A 22,508-nucleotide genomic window follows, 5' to 3' on the forward strand; every position below is an offset into this window, starting at 1 on the left:
TTTTATAATTTGGACTGTCAAGACGCATTGGGAATAGATAAAAATAAATACGAGATTTTGAAAGAAAGTCAGGTAAAAGACGAGACTTGGGGAAATAATGTCGTGCAAGTCCCAATTATTTGTAATCTTGGAGCAAAAGTTCAAATTTTTCAAAAACTTTTTTACTCAAAAAAACCGTCTTAAGAGACTGTATTTTTATGTTTCCTACCTTTCCTGTCTATTTCAAATTCTTAGAAAATTATATTTGTTACAATTATACCCCTTAACCACCACCACCACCACCACCTTGAATCACCACCATTATCACCACATCCTCTTCATCTTCTTCCACCAACTCACCAACCGCCACTAATCTCAGCCGCTACAAGAACCAGAAACGTCGTGACTGGAACACATTCGGGCAGTACCTCCGTAACCATCGGTCGCCGTTAAACCTTTCCCGGTGCAGCGGTGCACATGTTCTTGAGTTCCTGAGGTACCTTGACCAGTTTGGCAAAACAAAAGTCCACACACAAATTTGTCCATTCTTCGGTCACCCGAACCCTTCAGCACTCTGCCCCTGCCCGCTTCGGTAGGCGTGGGGCAGCCTTGATGCCTTCATCGGCCAGCTTATGAGGAAAACGGAGGGCAGCCGGAAACTAACCCATTTGGAGCTCGAGCTGTTAGGCTTTATTTACGTGAAGTTAGGGATTTTCAAGCTAAAGCAAGAGGTTCCTTTTCGGCTGGTGGTGATGGGGTGGGGCCGACGTGATGGTGGTGGTTCAAGGTGGTGGTGGTGGTTAAGAGGTATAATTGTAAAAAATATATTTTTCTAAGAATTTGAAAATATAGACGGAAAAGGTAGGAAACATAAAAATACAGTCTCTCAAGATGGTTTTTTTGAGTAAAAAAGTTTTTGAAAAATTTGAACTTTTGCTCCAAGATTACAAATAATTTGGACTTGCACAGCATTATTTCCCAAATCTCGTATTTTACCTGACTTTCTTTCAAAATCTCGTCTTTATTTTTATCTGATCCCAATGCGTCTTGACAGTCCAAATTATAAAAAATTTTGAGAAAAAAATGGCTATTTTGGGACTTCTCTTTCTAAATGGGCTATTTTGAGAATTTTCCCTAAAACATTTAACCTTATTTCATTTTAAAATGTTAAAAAGAAATAAGTAAAAAACTGAATAAGCCATGCCATAAAAGGAAAGTAAATAAAGAATAATAAAAAACAACCCACCCTCACTCCCATAAAGACCACATGATCACTTTACCAGCTTTATGTATCTGAACCCACTCGCCGGAATTTCAATTTCCGGCTAAAAGACCATCACCGGCAGCCATTTTCAAATAACAATAATTCATGCAATAATAAAGTACCATCTAATTATCATTAATCCCCACACCTCGTGATTCGTACCCCCATGGACCACTGTCTCTGTCCCAAATGCTCACCTATACATACATTTCCTCTATATCTATAAATACTTACTTAACCTTCTATTTCCCAATTTCATTTCACCTTCCTTCAATTTTATTCATTTTTTCTTTTTTTAAATAATAATATTTAATAATAAATAATAATGCTACGTGTTTTATGCTTTGTGTTCATGTTATCGATTCCGTTAAGTTATTGCTTGAATCAAGAAGGCCGTTATCTGCAACGGCTGAAGCTAGGGTTTGACGACCCAGACGGTTTTTTCTCCGGTTGGGATGAAACTGCCGCCGGCGCCGGCGGCAACCCGTGTAACTGGACCGGCGTTACGTGTTCTGAAGTGGGTTTTGTTGAAGCTGTAGATTTGTCAAATGCCAACATCGCTGGTGAGTTTCCGGCGGTGCTTTGCAGACTCACCGGACTGAAGTTTATCTCACTGTATAATAATTCCGTCAACGGCACACTCTCCGGCGGAGACCTGGCCACGTGTCGGAGTCTCGAGCATTTGAATCTCGGCCAGAATTTGCTCACCGGCGAGCTTCCGGCGAGGTTATACGAGCTTCCGGAGCTGAAATATTTGGATTTAACCGGAAACAACTTCTCTGGCGTCATTCCGGCGAGTTTTGGGATGTTCCAGAAGCTTGAAAGGCTCTCGTTAGTCGATAATCTCATCTCCGGAAATATTCCGGCGGAGCTCGGAAACATTTCAACGTTAAAACAACTCAACTTATCATACAACCCATTTTTCTCCGGCGATATACCGCCGGAGCTCGGAAACCTAACCAACCTTGAAGTATTATGGCTCTCTAACTGCAACTTAATCGGACCAATTCCCGACTCACTGGGTCGACTCAGTAACCTACTCGACCTCGACCTATCTGTAAACCAACTCACCGGTCCAGTACCGAGTTCACTCACCGTGTTAACAAACATCATTCAAATTGAGCTTTACAACAACTCGTTGACCGGTAAGTTACCAGTCACTTGGTCAAATATGACGTCATTAAGATTAATTGATATTTCAATGAATTTATTAACCGGAACGGTGCCGTTTCAGTTATGTTCTTTACAACTTGAATCGTTACATTTATATGAAAATAAACTTGAAGGGAATATTCCTGGTATCATTTCAAACTCCAGTAATCTTTATGAACTCCGGCTGTTCGGAAACAGGTTTTCCGGCAGCTTGCCGAAAAACCTGGGAAAGAACTCACCGTTAACGTTGGTTGATGTGTCGAATAATCTTTTCTCCGGAGAGATTCCGGCGAGTTTGTGTGCTCACGGTCGGTTAGAAGAGCTTCTAATGATACATAATTCGTTTTCCGGCAAGGTTCCGGCGAGTTTCAGTTCTTGTTGGAGCTTGAACCGGGTCCGGTTAGGGTACAACCACCTTTCTGGCGAACTTCCGGTGGGGTTTTGGGGTCTTCCGAAGGTGTCATTACTCGAGCTTGCTGATAACTCGTTCACCGGAGTTATTGGGAAATCGATTGCCGGTGCCGGAAACTTGTCGACGTTGAATATTGCGAATAATAAGTTTTCCGGTGAGTTGCCGGATGAGATTGGGCTTCTGGATAATTTAGTTGAATTCTCCGGTGAGAATAATCGGTTTTCGGGTAAGTTACCCGCGAGCATTGTTAATCTTGAACAGCTGAGTAAACTTGATTTGCATGATAATGGAATCTCCGGTGAAATCCCGACTGCTATTGATCGTTTAACGAAGCTAAACGAGCTTAATTTAGCTAATAACAAGTTTTCGGGCAGGATTCCTGAAAAGATTGGTGAATTATCTGTTTTAAACTATCTCGATCTGTCCGGAAATCAACTTTCCGGAGAGATTCCCATAGGGTTACAAAACTTGAGACTCAATCAGCTCAATTTATCGAGTAATTCGCTCACCGGAGATATCCCGCCGGTTTACACTAAGAAAATATACATCAGCAGCTTTTTGGGAAACCCGGGTTTATGTGGCGACATCGAGGGTTTATGCGACGGAAAAAATGTCACGAAAAGTACTGGTTACGTTTGGTTACTCCGGTCAATCTTTGTGTTGACTGGTTTCATCCTCATCATCGGGGTCGGATGGTTTTACTTTCAGTGCAATAATATTAAGAACGAAACTGAAACCATCGACAAGTCGAAATGGACGTTAATGTCGTTTCATAAGTTAAGTTTTAGCGAGTACGAAATCATGGGTGCACTCGATGAGGATAATGTGATCGGAAGCGGGGCGTCGGGAAAAGTTTACAAGGTTGTTTTGGGCAATGGTGACACCGTGGCGGTTAAGAAGCTATGGGGGGGTTCGAAATATGAGGATATTGAGAACGGGCCGGGCTCGGGCTCGGTTGTTGATAACGGGTTTGAGGCGGAGGTTGAGATGTTAGGAAAGATCCGTCATAAAAACATTGTTCGGCTATGGTGTTGCTGTTCAACGAAGATGTGTAAGCTTCTAGTTTATGAGTATATGCCGAATGGTAGTTTGGGGGATTTGCTTCATAGTAGTAAAAGCGGGTTGCTTGATTGGCCGGTTAGGTATAAAATCGCGGTTGATGCGGCCGAGGGTTTGGCTTATCTGCATCATGACTGTGTGCCTGCGATTGTTCATAGAGATGTCAAGTCGAATAATATTTTACTCGATGGTGATTTTGGTGCTCGTGTGGCAGATTTTGGTGTTGCTAAAGTTGTTGATGGTAAAGAAAAGGGTGGAAAAGAGATGTCGGTTATTGCGGGTTCGTGTGGTTACATCGCTCCAGGTTCATCCTTCTTTCGTGATAACGTACTTGTAAATGTTGCATGCTTACTTTAGGATTCGGTTAGGGGAGTGAATTTCACAAACAACATGAACCTAACACGAAATTCACGCATTTGAATTTATTATAATTGGGGTTTGGATTAGTTCTGGTTGAACCTGCGAACTGCTTTAGCTAAACAGGTAGTGCTTGTGTAAAACTTTTTGGTTGGCCCGTTTAACCCATTTATCTTTTAAATGTATTTTTTGTCTTAAACTAAACCAGTTAGGCATTTTATGCCAAAATGTAAAACTTAAATAAGAAATTAACATAAAGATTTTATAATTAAAATATAATTGTTTTATATATATTTGTTATTTTTTAATTTTAATTTAAAGCACTAAAATGCGGAAAATGAATAAGTATAAAAATTCTAATTAAACAGGTCGTGCTCATGTCAACCCACTAATACTTATGTGATGTTCGGGTTCATATGTCTGAAGCGATTGAAACTATTGTACAACTTTTATGCATAGAATACAAGCTTACATGACTAGTTATCTTATGTTTTATACAACTGAACAGTTTGTTACATGTTGCAGAATATGCATATACATTACGGGTGAACGAAAAGAGCGACATCTACAGTTTAGGTGTTGTAATACTCGAGCTCGTGACCGGAAAGCGCCCGGTTGACCCGGAGTATGGAGAAAAGGATTTGGTCAAATGGGTATGCGCTACATTGGACCAAAAAGGTCTAGATGCGGTACTCGACCCAAAACTAGATGCGTGTTTTAACGAAGAAATATGTAAAGTTCTCAATGTTGGTCTCTTGTGCACGAGCCCCCTACCTATTAATCGACCATCGATGAGGAAAGTTGTTAAGATGCTACAAGAGATTGGTTCGGTTAATCCCATGAAGTTTGCATCAAAAGACGGGAAGTTAACGCCTTACTATTATGATGACGGGTCGGATCATGGTAGTGTGGCTTGAAAGAAGTGGAAGGTCGGGTTTGGTTTTCGGTTAATCATCGGTTGTGAATGCATTGGCGAGTTGTACGGTACAACTGATAAAGCTGGGAAGGGGGAAGAAAGTTTAAGTTGTTGGTTTGGGACTTTGGGGTGTGAAGGGAAGAAGATATGTTATGATCTTTGATAGTTAGGAAATATACAAGTGTTGGCATCTACCCTTTTCATGTTTGAAACTTAGAATCAGTATTATATTTTTTTTATTTTAATTTTTTGTGCTTGAAAATATAAGGGAAATTAAAAGGTCAGTAGTTCGTGAGTTTATTGAGATCAGCTAGCTCAGTAAAAATTTGAATAAAACCAATAAAAAAGAGTTCATTAATAAACGATTTCGCATCCAAGTTTCAAGCATTGAGTTTGATTAGGTTTTTAAGTGTAAACGAGTTTGTTTACACAATATTTTACACAGAAAAATAATTATATAACTACTTTATTATATGTTAAAAATATTGTGTAAAATAAATATAATATTATTACATGTGTTCTCATCTACACTAAGGCAGTGACAATTGACAAACAAATCCAAAATAAAGCTTTAAAGCAGCCTTATCTTATATTTAAATATCAAAAGATTTTAAATGTCCTGAAATAACGAAATACATTTAATGAGATGAATAATGATTAGAAATAAATGAATAGTAGTTTTCAGAAGAAATAAAATAATCGATATAAAAGTTTGTTTATTATTGTGATATATCAATTTCAACATCAAATTACATTTATTTAATACATTTAATTAATAATTTGATAGCATACACATCACTTTTTCTTCATTTATAATAATCATACTCATATTTGAAGCATTTTGGGAATTTTCCCTTAAAACTTTAAAAGTCCCAACGTTCTCTCCGTACAATTACTAATTACCCCCAACATTCACATCTCCGTACAAGTCCTCCGGCAGTTTTTCCGGCGGTATCAACTGGAAAGCTTCCGACAACAGGTAAGTCTCTCTTCTCCACTCGCCCCTCGTCTCCACCACAAACCACCCGCAAGCCACCGCTCGAAACCGAAGGAGCGAGACAACGAGATCGTAAGTCGGCCGGCGAATTTTTTTACGTCTTATTTATAGTTTTTGCGGTACACAGGTATTTCTACCCCTTTAATCTTCACCATCCTCACTAATCTTGTTTCTTTCTGAGCACTTTTGCGCTTGTCAATTTCACAATTTGAGTTGGGTTTAGCTGCCCGATTTGTTTGAATAGAGCTGGGTATTGGGTTTCATGATCTAACTTCAATTGCTTGTGTTATTGCTACACACTATTATTATTATTATTATTATTATTATTATTATTATTATTAGTTTTTTTTACTATTATTATTATTACTATTGATTTGGTGTTCTATTGCTTGTGTTTGTGTGATTAGTTGCAACCATAGAGCGTAGGAACCATGACTATTACTTGAGACCATGTCCTGAAACGAGGGGTGTAGGAAAGAGTAAAGATAGGGAGCGTATATTGCGTTTGGCTTCTTGGAATGTAGGAACATTAAATGGTAAGTTGCTAGAATTGGTAGATGTGCTTAAAAGACGTAGGGTTCAGATAGCATGCCTCCAGGAGACTAAGTGGAAAGGACATAGAGGGGCTGAGTGTAATGGGTATAAGTTGTGGTACTCGGGGTCTGATGGAGCTAGGAATGGAGTGGGGTTTCTAGTGGCTAAGGAAATACACACTAGTGTGGTGGAGGTGATAAGACATAATGACAGGATTATGGTGTTGAAATTAGTACTAGGAGAGGAAGTAGTGGCAGTAGTCTCCGCCTACGCGCCTCATGTAGGCCTAGGGGATCAGGAAAAGAGAGAATTTTGGGATTGCCTAGACGCAGTGGTAGGGGGCATACCTAGGGGGGAGAGGATTTGCATAGGAGGTGATTTTAATGGACACATTGGTAAGGCTAACGATGGTTTTCAAGCCGTACATGGGGGTTTCGGTTTTGGTGATAGGAATGAGACCGGAACAGATCTTCTAGAGTTTGCGGTGGCACATGACCTAGGTATTATAAATTCTTAGTTTAGGAAACAAGATTCTCATTTAATCACTTTTAGCAGTGGCGGACGCGACACGCAAATTGACTACCTTTTGATGAGGCAAGGAGACCGACGTTGGTGGAAGGACTGCAAAGTCATACCTGGGGAGGCAGTTGTGACTCAACATCGACTACTAGTGACAGATATAGCCTTCAGAAATAAGCTGACTGTTCGAGAGAAGAAAGGTACACCGAGAATTCGATGGGGAAATTTGAAGGACGAAAATCTCCTACTGTTTAAGGATAAACTCATACTGCATACGCGGGCTCGACTAAATGGGGACTCAACTCATATATGGGAAGCTATGGAGACAAAGATCATCCAAGTAGCAAAGGAGACTCTCGGGGTCACAACAGGAAAGAAAAATGGGCATAAGGATTCTTGGTGGTGGAATGACGCAGTGCAAGACAAGATAAGGGACAAACAATGATGTTTTAGGGAGCTAATGAGGTGCACGAATGAGGAGGAGCGAGTGGAATTGAGGGACAACTACAAAACGGCCAAGATAGAGGCGAAGAAGGCAGTGGCGGAAGCAAAGAAGGCGGCCTTTAAACGGATGTATGAAAGTCTAGAAAAAAAGAGGGGGAACACGCTATGTTTAAGATTGCCAAAGCCAGGGAGCGTAGAAGGCAAGATCTAGGACCGGTGAAGTTCATAAAGGATACAGATGGGCATGTAGTGGTCAAGGAGCAGGACATCAAGCTAAGATGGCAAACCTACTTCCACAATCTTTTTAACAATGGGAGAGCTTACCAAGAAGAACATGACAACACAAACTTTCAACGACAACAATCAAATAACTGCTACTGCCGACGGATCACACGAGAAGAGGTGAAGAATGCACTTAGGAGGATGGGAAGGTCTAAGGCGGTTGGCCCAGACAACATACCCATCGAGGTGTGGAAGTGTCTGGGGGAGGAAGGAGTCATGTGGTTAACTGCTCTGTTCAATAGTATTCTCAAATCAGGTAAGATGCCAGACCAGTGGAGGAGTAGCGTTGTAGTTCCTATCTATAAGAACAAAGGAGACGCCCAATGTTGTGGTAACTACCGAGGAATCAAACTACTAAGTCATACTATGAAGCTATGGGAAAGAGTGATTGAGGGTAGACTTAGACGAGAAACTCAGGTTACGGTCAACCAATTTGGCTTCATGCCGGGGCGTTCCACCACAGAGGCAATACACCTTATAAGAAGATTACTGGAAATGTATAGGGAGAAGAAGCGTGATCTACATATGGTGTTTATTGACCTAGAAAAGGCCTACGACAGTGTGCCACGATAGGTGCTCTAGGAGTGCTTGGAGGGTAGAAGAGTGCCCAGGAAATACATAGAGATAATTATGGATATGTATACCAGGAGTGAAACAAGTGTCCGTGCGCCAGTGGGGGATACTGATTTCTTTCCTGTAGAGGTAGGTCTTCACCAGGGGTCAGCGTTGAGCCCGTTTCTTTTTGCAGTAGTCTTGGATGAGTTGTCAAAGTCGATTCAGGGGACTCTCCCGTGATGCATGATGTTCGCAGACGATATTGTGTTACTTGCTGAGAAAAAACAAGATCTAAACATGAGGCTTGAGGAGTGGCGAACAACCTTAGAGACAAAAGGTTTAAAGATTAGCCGATCTAAGACGGAGTACCTCCACTGTGATTTTGGTGGGATAAACGACAATGAAGACACACAGATCACAATTGAAGGGCAGGTGGTCCCGCAGGTAACGAAGTTCAAGTATTTAGGATCATTTGTTCAGAGCGATGGGGAATTAGACAGTGATGTGACCCACCGAGTTCAGGTAGGATGGTGTAGATGGAAAGCAGCCACAGGTATATTGTGCGACAAGAGTTTCCCGACTAAACTAAAGGGAAAATTCTATAGGGTGGCAGTTAGACCTGCAATGCTATATGGAACAGATTGTTGGGCCATCAAGAAGGCACAAGTGCGGAAGATGGAGGTAGCAGAAATGAGAATGCTACGTTGGATGTGTGGGCACACAAGGCTAGACCGAATAAGAAACGTTGTGTTTCGCGAGAGATTAAGGGTGGCGAACATAGCAGATAAGATAAAAGAGGGGAGATTGAGATGGTTTGGACATGTAAAGAGAAGACAGACGACGAATACTGTTAGATCCGTAGAAAACATTACTATAGAGGGGGGGAGGGGTAGAGGACGACCGAAATTGACTTGGGATGAGAGGATTAGGCATGATTTGATAGACCTAAACCTCTCCGAGGACATGGTTGAGGATATGAATTCGTGAAGAAGTAGAATTAAAGTTAAGGATTTTTAGAGAGAATTGAATACCTTAGGGCTTAGACTTAACTTATTTAGGTCACATACCATTATGGTATTTCCCTTACATATATTATTATTATTATAATTATTATTAGCTTTTATATAGCTGTTAAACTGTGATCTTATTATTAATATTATTATAATTAGTAGTAGTTTTTATATAACTGTTAAACTTTGATTTCCTTTATTTTGCTTCATACACATATACTTAGAGCCGATGGTCTCTCTGGAAGCCACCTCTTTATTCCTTTGGATAGAGGTACGGTGTGCCTACATCCCACCCTCCCCAGACCCTACTTATAGCTTTGCTGTCGGTGGGATTTTACTGGGCATGATTGATTGATTGATTGATACTCATATTTGAATTTATGTTATATACAAAACTGATTCTAGACGAAAGTTAGTTTTCTGAGTGAGATATTTAAGTGAAGTGCATTTGTGTTTAGTAGTAAAATAAAATTTGGCCAAAACCGAAATGTACATAAAATAGCATGCCTATGCTACAATTTAATAATGAATCTACTTTAACTGCTGAATGTGGGTGTCAGTTGATGTTAATTTGTTGACAGGAATTCTGTGTGGTGTTTAATTTTGTCCGGTCTTTGTTGTCAGCCCAAGTCCAAACTAACTTCATCCTAGTAATGGTAAAATCATATTTTACTTGTTAGATAAAAAAAAGAGTTGGTTTATTTGTTTCCGGCCTTAAGAATACAAAGATGTTACGAAAACAACCTAGATAAAAAACCCTCTCTTATTTGAACCATTAACGACAAACTCATATACACCCACTCTTAAAATCAGGGTCCGCTCAACGAATGTGGATGCCTAAATCGAAACAAGATTTTGTGGCATTTTCTTGACAATTGTTAAGAAAAAAAATTGCTTATTACAAGTCTTAAACACATGAACTCATAACCTATACTTTAGTAAAAACCAAGTCAATCACCACACCAATACATTACTTTGAGTTTACTTTACCCATTATAATATATCTATATATAGTGTTTTTTTGGACTTGGAGACCTTAATTAAGCGTGGGCCTAAAGCCCTAACTTGTTTTCGCTGTCCCATGAGCCATCCCTACCTAAAATGACACCATTTTCCTAATAAAGAGACTCGAACTTTCACCATCTAGGAGAGACTTCACGTTTTTAACACCTTGATACCATTTCGCTACAAACCTTTGGCATCACAACTAGTAGAAACCTTAAAGTTATATCAGTGGAAAGGTTTATCATAACCTGGTCATCAGTGACAACCAAGTTTCTGGTTAATGCTAGATGTTGTCGACACTATGTTACAATTGATAATCAGTTACAATTTATGATAAGTTTTCTTGCAATTTTCACCAATCATGCCAATCTGAATAAACTTCTATGCTACTAATTTATGGTTGTTGCAAAAGATTGGGTTGAATTTGCGATGATTGTAGAGTAGAGGGATTGGAGTTGAAAAAGTGCCAAAGCTGAAAGTTGCACAATAACAAAGTGATGAAAGCTGATGGATTTGGATGAAGACTTTGATATATTGCGATCGATCAACTCGTTAAGAGTTCAACGATCTTAGTTATTAAACAAACCTTTGCTCTCTCATTCATTGTCTTGTTCGTCATCTCGTTGTTCATCTTCAACAACTACTTAACAATTCTGTTGTTGTAGTTTTCCATACAAGATTGTATAGGTTAGATTAGGGTTAAAGTTTTGATTTAGAAATTAGCACTAGTATTTTTAATCGAATACTATTGTTCAGTGAATAAATTGTATATACACCTTTATTACTTTGTTTATTCAATAAATGAATGAACAAGAACAAAGTTTTTGGTCAATTTAGTTAAATGAAAGAACATGAAAACACATCTCGTTCGTTCACTTATGTTTGTGATCGTTCGTTAAAATTAAATTCATGTATTTCCTTTATGTTCTTAGTTTACGTTTGTTTAAATTCATTTGTTTATGTTCGCCAATATATTCATTAATTTTATGGGGCCCATTTATTATTTAATATTGTTTTAATAATATTTTAGGCCCACCATTTAATATTTTAGGCCCACCATTTAGTGTTCGAATGGTTCGTTTACGAGCATAAAAAGGAAGGAAGAAATTTGCAAACACAAATGATAACATATATCATGCTTTTGTCTTGTCTGATTAACCTATAAGAATGAAATAAATAATTACTTTATGGTGTTTGCTAGACACAAAAAGACGCATGCATAAACTACAAATGACACAAAGGCCCTTTCTTCAAAATAAAGAAAATTTACCAAAACATTTGCATTGGCGGCATAGGCGGTGACAATGACGGCTAGGTGGTGGTGTCAAGAAAGTAGGGTGAAAGAGAAACAAAATGGGAAAAAAAAGGTAAATGGATGTGAATGAATGATTTTGATGGAATGTGATTCCTCGTTTAATCGTTGATTCCATTATATTGACTAGCCAAACACCTATTTTTTTTCATTCTCTCTCAATGATCTATTTCATTTTGCGTGTCATTTCCGCGCACCAATCATTACCTTAAAGATTGTAAGATAGCCATAAGAGATAGACGAGCTCATGCAGTTCTTAGGGTGGATATAGTTTTGAACTCAGCCCAGAGTTGTTGGCCGAGTAGTCCAGGTAGTTTGGGGAAACCACCCCCCTCTTCCCGAGTAGCTAGCCGAGTAGTTGGGATCGAGTATAACTGTATAAGTACTCGAGTGAACTCATTGAAGTTTAGTTGAGATGATTTAGGTTGACTTGATGTAACATTATCCTATTATTTAATTGTTGAGTGCCTGCTTAGGTATATTACCCCACTTGAATGAAGGAGTATTATCACTCCCCACCTTTAGGCTTCTGTGTGCCCGTGAAAGATTATTCCTCCAAAACTAAACCAAGTATGTTTCACATAATTTTATTCACTAGTTAATCGGAACATTCTTAATGCGCAGTCAAATTAAGTGACTACTATATGCTATCAACGCTATATTAAATCAACAATCGTTAAATGCATACGTGAAGTCATTTTGTTCATTTTGAAAGAAAAAAACCTCTAATGCAATCAAATATTAATCATGGTAAGAGCATTCTCATCCAACCCCTTATTTTATGTGAGTGGTGTTTTTATAATTTAGAGAGTGATTCAGGATGATGTGAGTGAAGAGTTTTTATATTTTAGAAAAAGCAGTGATTTTTCTGTATATTTGAAAAGTTACTGTTCACCCCTATAATTTTTTTTATATATTTTGAGAGTGGTTGTGAGTGAAGGAAAGAGAAAAGGTAATGATAAAAAGTATTATTTAATTGAAATGGAGAGAGAAAATATAGTGAGTTTTAGTGTAATTTTTGATTTAGAGATAGAGAGTAGGATGAGAATGCTCTAAATAGTAAATTATAAGACTATCTACAATGTTAAGTACGCCCTTAGGTGCTTTTAACTGTCATGCCATCTGTCACATAACTGTCAATTTCATCTTTAACCTTACAAATATCCTTATCCTCTTTAATTTCCACCTTATCACCTACTCATTACACACAATATTTATATAAAACTTTTTTTTTATACTTTAGGCACACCTTTCATAAGGGCACGTGCCCTTGTTCAAGGACACTTCTCTTAAGGGCAATACCCTCTAATGCTAAGAGCATCCAAAAAAGGATATAATGATATATCTCCTAAGGGCCTATTAAAGATAGAGGTGCACAAAACCGGTTTAAAACCCAAACTGAACCGGTTTGGTCAATGGTTGGTCAAAACCGGTTTGACTTAAATCAGTTTGGTTTATAAACCGGTTTAGAAGCAAGATAGGCCGGCCTGGTCACGTCGGTTCGGTCCTGTTTATAAACCAGTTTAATCGGTTTAAATCGGTTTTAACCGGCTTTTCTCAAACCGGTTCGGTTTTAAAACTGGTTTGGTAGATTTTAAGGGGAACCGGCCCTTAAACCGACGGTTTGGGAACCGGTTCGGGTGAAACCGGTTTTTTTTTTGTACACCTCTAATTAAAGATTGTCTAATGATCTTTATCTATTGAATTTGATATTTAATGGGCCATGCCGCTTTAATTGGTTTATCTTAAAGTGAAGGCGGAAATCTTTTTATAAGCTAAATGCAAACAAGTAATAAATTTAAGCCCAAGAGCGGCCCAGTCTGCCAGACATGTTTTCTGAACTATGATAAACCTTTTTCCAAAAATGGACAAAAATTAGAATTTAGTATGAGCATTTAAATTCCATGAATATTATATCAAACACCTCCCTTTTTCATAACTTTGACTATGGCATTGAACACCTTTGTTACGCTATTGACCTGAATTTTGATAAGTATCAACAGTCAACACTCATCCAAAACTTTCGTAAGGCTTATATTTTAGTTATATAGTATCAGACCCGGCTCAACGAATGTGAAGACCTAAATCAAACCAAGATTTTGAGGCATTTTCATTGAAATTGTTAAGAAAAAAATTTTGCTTATTAAAAATTTTGAACTCATAACCTATACTTTAGTAACAACCAAGTTTACTACAACACCAATACATGACTTTTTGAGTTTACATTACCCATTATAATATATCTATAGATAATATTTTTTGGACTTGGGGGCCTTAAGTAAGTGTGGGCCTAAAGCCCTAACTTGTTTTCGCTGTCCCACGAGCCACCCCTGTATAGTATTGAAATTTGAAATATCAATATGTGAACGAAATCAAGCTATACTCTATTAACCAAGTTTTAAAATTTGTTTCAATTAGGTCACTTATAAAATATTTTGTTTCAATCAGATCAATAAAGTTTCATTTTTGTTCCAATCTTAGATATTTTACCTTGACAACAGGTTATCTGAGTTTTTTTCTTTCTTTTCTTTTTTTAATTTTAAGAAGTTTGGCATTGCAAAATATTTTTTTTAATTTTTAAAAATTGAAAAAATTAGTAGAAATTGAGATAAATAATTTTTAAATTGCGAAAAATGGCAAAAAAAAGTACCAAATTTAAGTTACGTTTTTTTATAAGAAACCATCATTTTTTTAGAAAAATTTCAAAAAGATAGTTAGGTGATATTAAAATATTTAATAGTAGAATTGTTAGTTGTTTCGATACAAAAAAAAGAAACATACTGATTATATTGTAATTTTTTGCAATTTTTTACAATTTAAAAATTATTTTTCTCAAGTTTTACTAATTTTTCAATTTTTTAAAAAGATATTATGCAATGTCAAACTATTTAAAAAAAAACCTAGATAACTTGTTATACAGATAAAATATCTAGGATTTGAACAAAAAGAAAATTTTAGTGTCCTAATTGGTACAAAATATTTTATGAGTGACCTGATTGAAACAATTTTAAAATTTGGTTATTCAATTGAGTAAACCCTTTTAAATATAAATTATTAATCAACATTTTAGGAAAATATAGTAGAAAGCAAAAATAAGTAAATATATAAAATATATATTTTATGTATCCATTGGTAAGTCTAACATTATGAGTTTAGGGGGGGGGGGGGGGGGGGTGGGTGTTGGGTGAAAGTCCCATTAATATTATTTATACCAAAAAGGGTTCCAATTTTTTAAACTATAATACAACTATACAAGTAGGTAAGTAGCAGCCGATTTTTAAAATGGAAAATTCCCGAAATAAGTATTTATGAAAACAAATTTTCAGTTTTAGGTATTATTTGCAAAAAATTCCATAAATAAGTATTATAAACTAGTTGTGACGAGTAGTTTGTATAACCAATTAAAACTTGCCGCGTATCCTTAAATTAATTGTAAAGAGCATGTTCACTAATCATTTACTCGTCACGACTAAATAAGTTTCATGCCTCGTAATCAACACTCACGAGTAATTCATAAGTCCTTTTATGAATTACTCCGTGCGTTGAGAGGGATTTCGTGTGTATGTCGGCTTTCTAAACTTTACCCCGAATGTGTTCAACTTCGATCTTATCATCTTCAGCATAATCCCGGATAAAGTGAAAACGAGATTTAATGTGTTTTGTCTGACCGTGAAAAACGGGAATCTTCATGAGAGGTATAGCAGACGTGTCATCAGTCTTCGTCACGAGATTTTGTAGGGGCTCTCCAGTAATCTCTCCCAAAAATTGCCGATGCCAAACGACTAGACAAACCACTTCAAAGGCTGTCATATACTTGGCCTCAAACGATGATAAAGATACAATGGGTGGCTTTTGCTTACATTATGCAACGAGTGAGGGTTCGCAATAGAAAACATAACCCATGTGGTTCTCCCACACTTCACATATATCGACTTAAGACACCGACCGAATACGACAAGTCGGGTTGTGTGTGAAGTAAATACCACAAACATCCCACGATTTTGTGATAATCCATGGCATCAATCTCCTTATCAAATTTTACTTGAATCGATATCTATATAGGTTGATAACATCTATCTATTTATATTATATTAATATTATTAAAACAATATTTCTTTTCATAAATAATATTCTTATAAAACTTTTCTAATAAAATAATTTAAAATTATATTAAGTTACATTAAACTTAATTACATTCAACATATTCTATTAAATGCCAGCCCGATAAATAAGACTCCTTGCGGGTCCTTTAATCTAGAGGTGTACAAAACCGGTTTTAAACCCAAACCGAACCGGTTTGGTCAATGGTTGGTCAAAATCGGTTTGACTCAAACCGGTTCGGTTTATAAACCGGCTTAGACACAAGATAGGCCGACCTGGTCACGTCGGTTCAGTTTATAAACCGTTTTAACCGGTTTTAAACGGTTTTAAACCGGTTTTTCTCAAACAGGTTCGGTTTTAAAACCGGTTTGGTAGATCTTAAGGGGAACCGCTCCTGAAACTGGCGGTTTGGGTCGGGTTGGGAACTGGTTTGGATGAAACCGGTTTTAAACCCAAACTGGTTCGGTTCGGATTGCCTAAAACCGCTCCCAAACTGGTTTTTTTTTGTACACCTCTACTTTAATCAAATGCTAGCCCAATAAATAAAAACTGAAGTTCAACCCAATAGATGCAAATTAAGCCCACACCACACTTCTATCCGTCCATTGTAATCCATTTGATTTCTTTCTATGAGCCCAAGCCGTATCACCAATTATTGTTCATAGTATTATCATTTGCTAAATCATCTTCATGTCCCACAACTATTTAATCCTATTAATTAATCAAGTTCACAAATATGATGCAAACAAAAGTCTCAATTTACGTACAATTTAGCTAAATCATCTTCATGTCCCACAATATAAAAACAAATCGAAGTAGTATATTCCGTAGTTATAGTTATGCATAGTAATTAACTTGAAATAAAATGCGCATAAAATTGACTGATTATGAAGCTCGTAAAGCCCTCCGACATTCAAGTCAACCTGCGTGTGAGTGATGAGTCTGATTTCATGAGTTCAATCATCTAGCTTCCACACTGATAAAAGCTGAGTTTAAAGGAGATATAGAAAACTTGTATGAATATACATAGGAAACATAAATGATATATATAATCTTGTTACAATACACAGTGTAAAAACGATTTTGGACATTCAGATCATGGAAGAAAGAAGGAAGAATGCAACATCATCATTTTTTCAAGCCGAAAAAGGCTGGAGGGATAAAATTGGTATAGCATACCATTGTTAACTTTTACAAATTCCCATGTTTTCTAAATGTCCGTAACCTTTTATACAACATCATTTTTTTTTTAAAATTACTCTTTAATTTAAATACCATATTGCTATATTTTAAAAATATGATTTGTTTTCTTAAAAAAAAAACCCCTTGATTTGTTGTGGTATAACTCGCATGATTACGTACATGCGTGATTATGAAAAAAAGTTAAGTAATTATCATATATGTCGTGCTATTATTTTTTTAAGTTGCGTAATTATGTATTTATATATAGGTAATTATGTATGTGCATAATTTTCATACTAAGTTACATGATTTTTAGTTTTGCACTCAATAATAGTGTATACGCAGCTACCCCTTGCCAAGGACACATGTTGCCTCCTAATGACTTTGCATGTTGTATGATAAAAGGCCTTTGTATATTAACCTTTTCATCTAAAAATATATATGTATGTACATATAGAATTATTTATTTGTATAGTTAATAAAAAAAATTTTAGAACTAGTAAGTTATACCCCCACTCTCTAAACCTACAATAATGTTTACGAGATAACTAACATCGATCTCCACTATCTGGAAACAAACATACTTATTACAATGAATTTTTGATGACGTTTTAATTCCTCGGTAAGCCCTTTGGGTTACCACTCACCAATATCCAAAATTCGATATCTGAAATGAAATTTCAACTGTTTATAATTAATTTGACGCACCAAAGATACAGATTTAGGACCACTTTAGGAGGAAACCTAAGGTATAACCTCCTGACCACCAAGCAAGGAGCATGATGACTCTTTGTTACTGAAGAAACACTAGATCGAACTGGATAGTCCGATCGGGTATTTCCCCAGATGTGAGTATACTGAAGTGCTATGAGAACAGATCCAAGCTAATGCCTGCAAAACAGAACATCGTTGAGTCTTGTTACGGCAAGGACAGAGTGGGGGGTCTTCCGGTAACCACCCTCCGGCGTGAGAATCACTACTGTATCTTAAACGGAAATAATACAAGTACCGGTATATTGCGTAAGGCGTGAGAGTGTGAATGAATACCTCGAATAGATGATCTTCGTATTTATAGCCGAATGTGGAGGGAAGGTGATTGGCGGAGTTGTCACTATCAAATTATTCCTTCTCTGCCAGAATGGACACGTGTCGGGCCTTTATTGGATGTGACAGCCTGGACCCGTTTATGGTGTAGCCATTATCTGTGCACGTCGTGGGATGGCCATTACGTGTCCAGGTGTCTTCTTTCCATTGGCCGATGTCGCTATCAGGAGGTTTTGAGAGAATCTTCTAGAAGTAGTTTGTTACAACTGCTTTTCCATATCACGTGGGGGTCATACGTATGATGAGTCCCTTGAGTTATTTGTGGATTCCTTCCGCGGATGCTCGTGTGACCGTCCGCGGGTTATGATGGAGTTCCACGAAGTGTCATGGGTTGTGGATGGCTTTACCAATCCACTTGTTCCTCGCGCGGATGTCTTTTGACGATCTGTGGGTTGGTTGATGGATCCGTGGGTGGCGGATGTCTTTGACGATCCGCGGGTCGGATAAAGGATCCGTAGGTAGCTTTGCTACCCTCCCTCTATATATACACATCGCAATTAATGTGAAGAGAGATGGAGATAGTTCAGCCCCAGCAGGCAACCAACCAAGTGGTGACACGTTATGCGAGAACTGTCAAAACAAAATGATTTCAAACATGCCGCCTAAAATCTCGTGCACCAACCTCGAGCACCACTCCTGACATGATTCAGACAGGAGACGTCATATTGCAGACACCTAAACAGTACCCCAGTTCAAAAGCAATAGGAATCCTAAGGATTAGTAGTTGCAACCCGCAACAAAAGACAAAAGTCCATAATTCCACCCGCGACATCGACTCACGGAGGCAACAGTGGAATGGGGAGACTTATAGTGTGACATTCGTCAATTTCGGGTCTTGTTTGTATTCGTTTTTGTATTTGTTTATTATGTAAACCGACCTGATTTGTAAACCGAAGCTTATGTTATAATCAAAATGATGGATTTATGTTACAATATTGTTTCACACTTGTTGGGTCTTGAAAACATCCTATATTTCTTTTTATTTTTATTTATTTATTATTTATTTATTTTTGTTGTTTTGTGTTTTTGTCTTGATCCATTTTGCATGAAAACTCTTGTGTCTCACACCCATATTTGACCACCAACATTACCATATATACACACCACCTTTCCTCTTCATTTTCCCTTGCTACAACTCAAAAAAAAAAACTCTCTCAAACATCAAAAATTCAAGGTTATCTTCTTAAGTGTTCTTGAAGGTTTTTAGTCTTTCATCTTAATTAGTTTATGTAGCCTTATTAATACTTGTTTATGGTTGTGCAACATATATATAATATACACCCTTGTTTACCTTTGGTAGTTACTTCTCCGATTCCGGTCGGTGAGGTTGCGGACCTCATAAGGCAAGGCTTCATGGAGGACTTCGTGTCCTTGATATATATACATCTATATAACTTGTTCATACATATTAATCTTGCTTATTTTAGTTTGTTGGTCATGTTTACAAGTTCCATGGTTATGGGTTTTTAAGAGTCTATGCTTCGGTTTAACCGTAAATAACTCTAAACCGTAAACCGAACTTTGTTACTAGTTTTGTTAAATAATTGTTTAAACATGCTTATTGTTAGATCTAAGTTTCTAAAATCATTTTTACAAATTCTATGGTTATGGGTTTGTAGAATCTTACCTCGGTCTTAACCCGAAACACGATCCGAACCGAAAACCGAACTTTTGTTTAAAGACTTTATTGTTAACTTTTGGTTGTAAAACTTAAAGTATTTTTTTTATTTGTACATTATTATACAAGTTCTTTAGTGGTTGGAAATGTGGAAACCAAACCGATTCTTACTCGCTTAAGACACACAAGTGTGTTTTTTTTAGCCATCAAGACTTGTATATTTCTTTAAAAATAGTTACAAATTGATTTTTAAATATTTTCTTAAGTATTTGGAAATGTTGGATCCAACTTGATCTCATAACAAAGTTTGGACGGACAAAACCGAACACTCGCTTAATGTGCGTTGTTAGTTCTAAAACAATGGAACTACATACTTGGTTAAGTCTTATTAAATTTTATTGAGTTATCTCATAACATTCAATATTTTGGAAAGTTGACTTTGGGTTTGACCAATTATCAAGACCCGAACCGAACACTCGAACCCGAAATTGACGAATGTCACACTATAAGTCTCCCCATTCCATTGTTGCCTCCGTGAGTCGATATCGCGGGTGGAATTATGGACTTTTGTCTTTTGTTGCGGGTTGCAACTACTAATCCTTAGGATTCCTATTGCTTTTGAACTGGGGTACTGTTTAAGTGTCTGCAATATGACGTCTCCTGTCTGAATCATGTCAGGAGTGGTGCTCGAGGTTGGTGCACGAGATTTTAGGCGGCATGTTTGAAATCATTTTGTTTTGACAGTTCTCGCCTAACGTGTCACCACTTGATTGGTTGCCTGCTGGGGCTGAACTGTCTCCATCTCTCTTCGCATTAATTGCGATGTGTATATATAGAGGGAGGGTAGCAAAGCTACCTACGGATCCTTTATCCGACCCGCGGATCGTCAAAGACATCCGCCACCCACGGATCCATCAACCAACCCGCGGATCGTCAAAAGACATCCGCGCGAGGAACAAGTGGATTGGTAAAGCCATCCACAACCCAAGACACTTCGTGGAACTCCATCATAACCCGCGGACGGTCACACGAGCATCCGCGGAAGGAATCCACAAATAACTCAAGGGACTCATCATACGTATGACCCCCACGTGATATGGAAAAGCAGTTGTAACAAACTACTTCTAGAAGATTCTCTCAAAACCTCCTGATAGCGACATCGGCCAATGGAAAGAAGACACCTGGACACGTAATGGCCATCCCACGACGTGCACAGATAATGGCTACACCATAAACGGGTCCAGGCTGTCACATCCAATAAAGGCCCGACACGTGTCCATTCTGGCAGAGAAGGAATAATTTGATAGTGACAACTCCACCAATCACCTTCCCTCCACATTCGGCTATAAATACGAAGATCATCTATTCGAGGTATTCATTCACACTCTCACGCCTTACGCAATATACCGGTACTTGTATTATTTCCGATTAAGATACAGTAGTGATTCTCAAACCGGAGGGTGGTTACGGGAAGACCCCCCACTCTGTCCTTCCCGTAACGAGACTCAACGGTGTTCTGTTTTGCAGGCATTAGCTTGGATCTGTTCTCATAGCAATTCAGTATACTCACATCTGAGGAAATACCCGATCGAACTATCCAGTTCGATCTAGTGTTTCTTCAGTTACATTCCTTAATATTGCAATGCTATGAACTCTTTGGTAAAAGATAATTATAAATAATACTTATTATGATGCAACTAAAATAGTAGAACAACCCATTTGTCAGGGTTGGGCCAAACCCCATACGTGAAGTAAAACCATGGGAAAACTTCTCCTGTAAGTTTTGTGTTGCGTAGCTTGCTTGAGAATCTATTGCCTGAAATTGACACCTAATTGAGTAATTGTCATTATTATATATACCTGTCATTTTCTTTCATTTGCATTTTCAACAGGAAAATTATAGTTCTCTCTTATATTGTTTCCGGTATATATAATTCTTATCCATTTTTTATTTTTATAACTATAATTAAGAGTCTTATAATTTGTTTTTCTTTTCGAACGGTCAAAAGGAGTTCCATAGTAAATCATTCTTGTGTTGACAAAATTAACAAAAAGGAATACTCTTAATTGGGTCCTAAAACCTTATGACTCTTAAAGGTTAACCAATAAAAGTGTTTTACAGTGATCGTTTATTTTATTGTCTATCACTCAATTATAGATTTTTTACTATTCCATAGGTTGATTTACTTACATAATAAGAAGGCAATATTCCGATGAATTAAAAAAGCATGATAATAAAGTTTTACGGTTTAAAGCCCTTGGGTATGTCAATCGTGAAACATATGTAGTTTGGTCTAATTCTTTTGTACATGCATATGTTTGTACGTGCAAATTTAGAAGTACTGGTTGTAAATATGAAATTCTTGGAAAACTTAGTAATCTTAATAAGGATGTACAAAACATGAGAATGAATAAAGTAGTAATTAATGCTAGTAGATAACACCACCTTACTCTATAAAAGGTTAAGCCAATGGAAGAATAAATAAATCGTGTAACCCACGTAATCTTCATTCGGCTAAGTAAAGTAATTTTATTTTTAGTCTCATGGAAAAAACAATTTATATGCTTGTCATTATAATAAAATAATTTGTAACGTCTAGCTAAATTGAATCTAGCGATCCAGCTTGGTATGAAGTTTGAGTCAAGCTCATGTTAGTATTTGCTCGGTGTATATACATATACATATATACACATACAACCAAACGA

At 37.4% G+C, this 22,508-nt stretch overlaps 1 protein-coding gene across 1 annotated transcript; it reads left to right on the forward strand.

Annotated features, from left to right (window-relative positions):
* Positions 1-1,568: 1,568 nt before the first annotated feature.
* Positions 1,569-5,234, forward strand: LOC143632452 (uncharacterized). Its single transcript, XM_077100970.1, has 2 exons — positions 1,569-4,170; positions 4,749-5,234. The coding sequence occupies exons 1-2, from the start codon at positions 1,569-1,571 to the stop codon at positions 5,138-5,140; spliced, it is 2,994 nt and encodes a 997-aa protein (XP_076957085.1). The 3' UTR covers positions 5,141-5,234.
* Positions 5,235-22,508: the final 17,274 nt, after the last annotated feature.

Source organism: Bidens hawaiensis, unplaced genomic scaffold (assembly GCF_021521415.1).
Source record: "Bidens hawaiensis isolate Kalapana, Puna unplaced genomic scaffold, B.hawaiensis_p1.1 tig00006390_1, whole genome shotgun sequence".
NCBI classification, from domain to species: Eukaryota; Viridiplantae; Streptophyta; class Magnoliopsida; order Asterales; family Asteraceae; genus Bidens; species Bidens hawaiensis.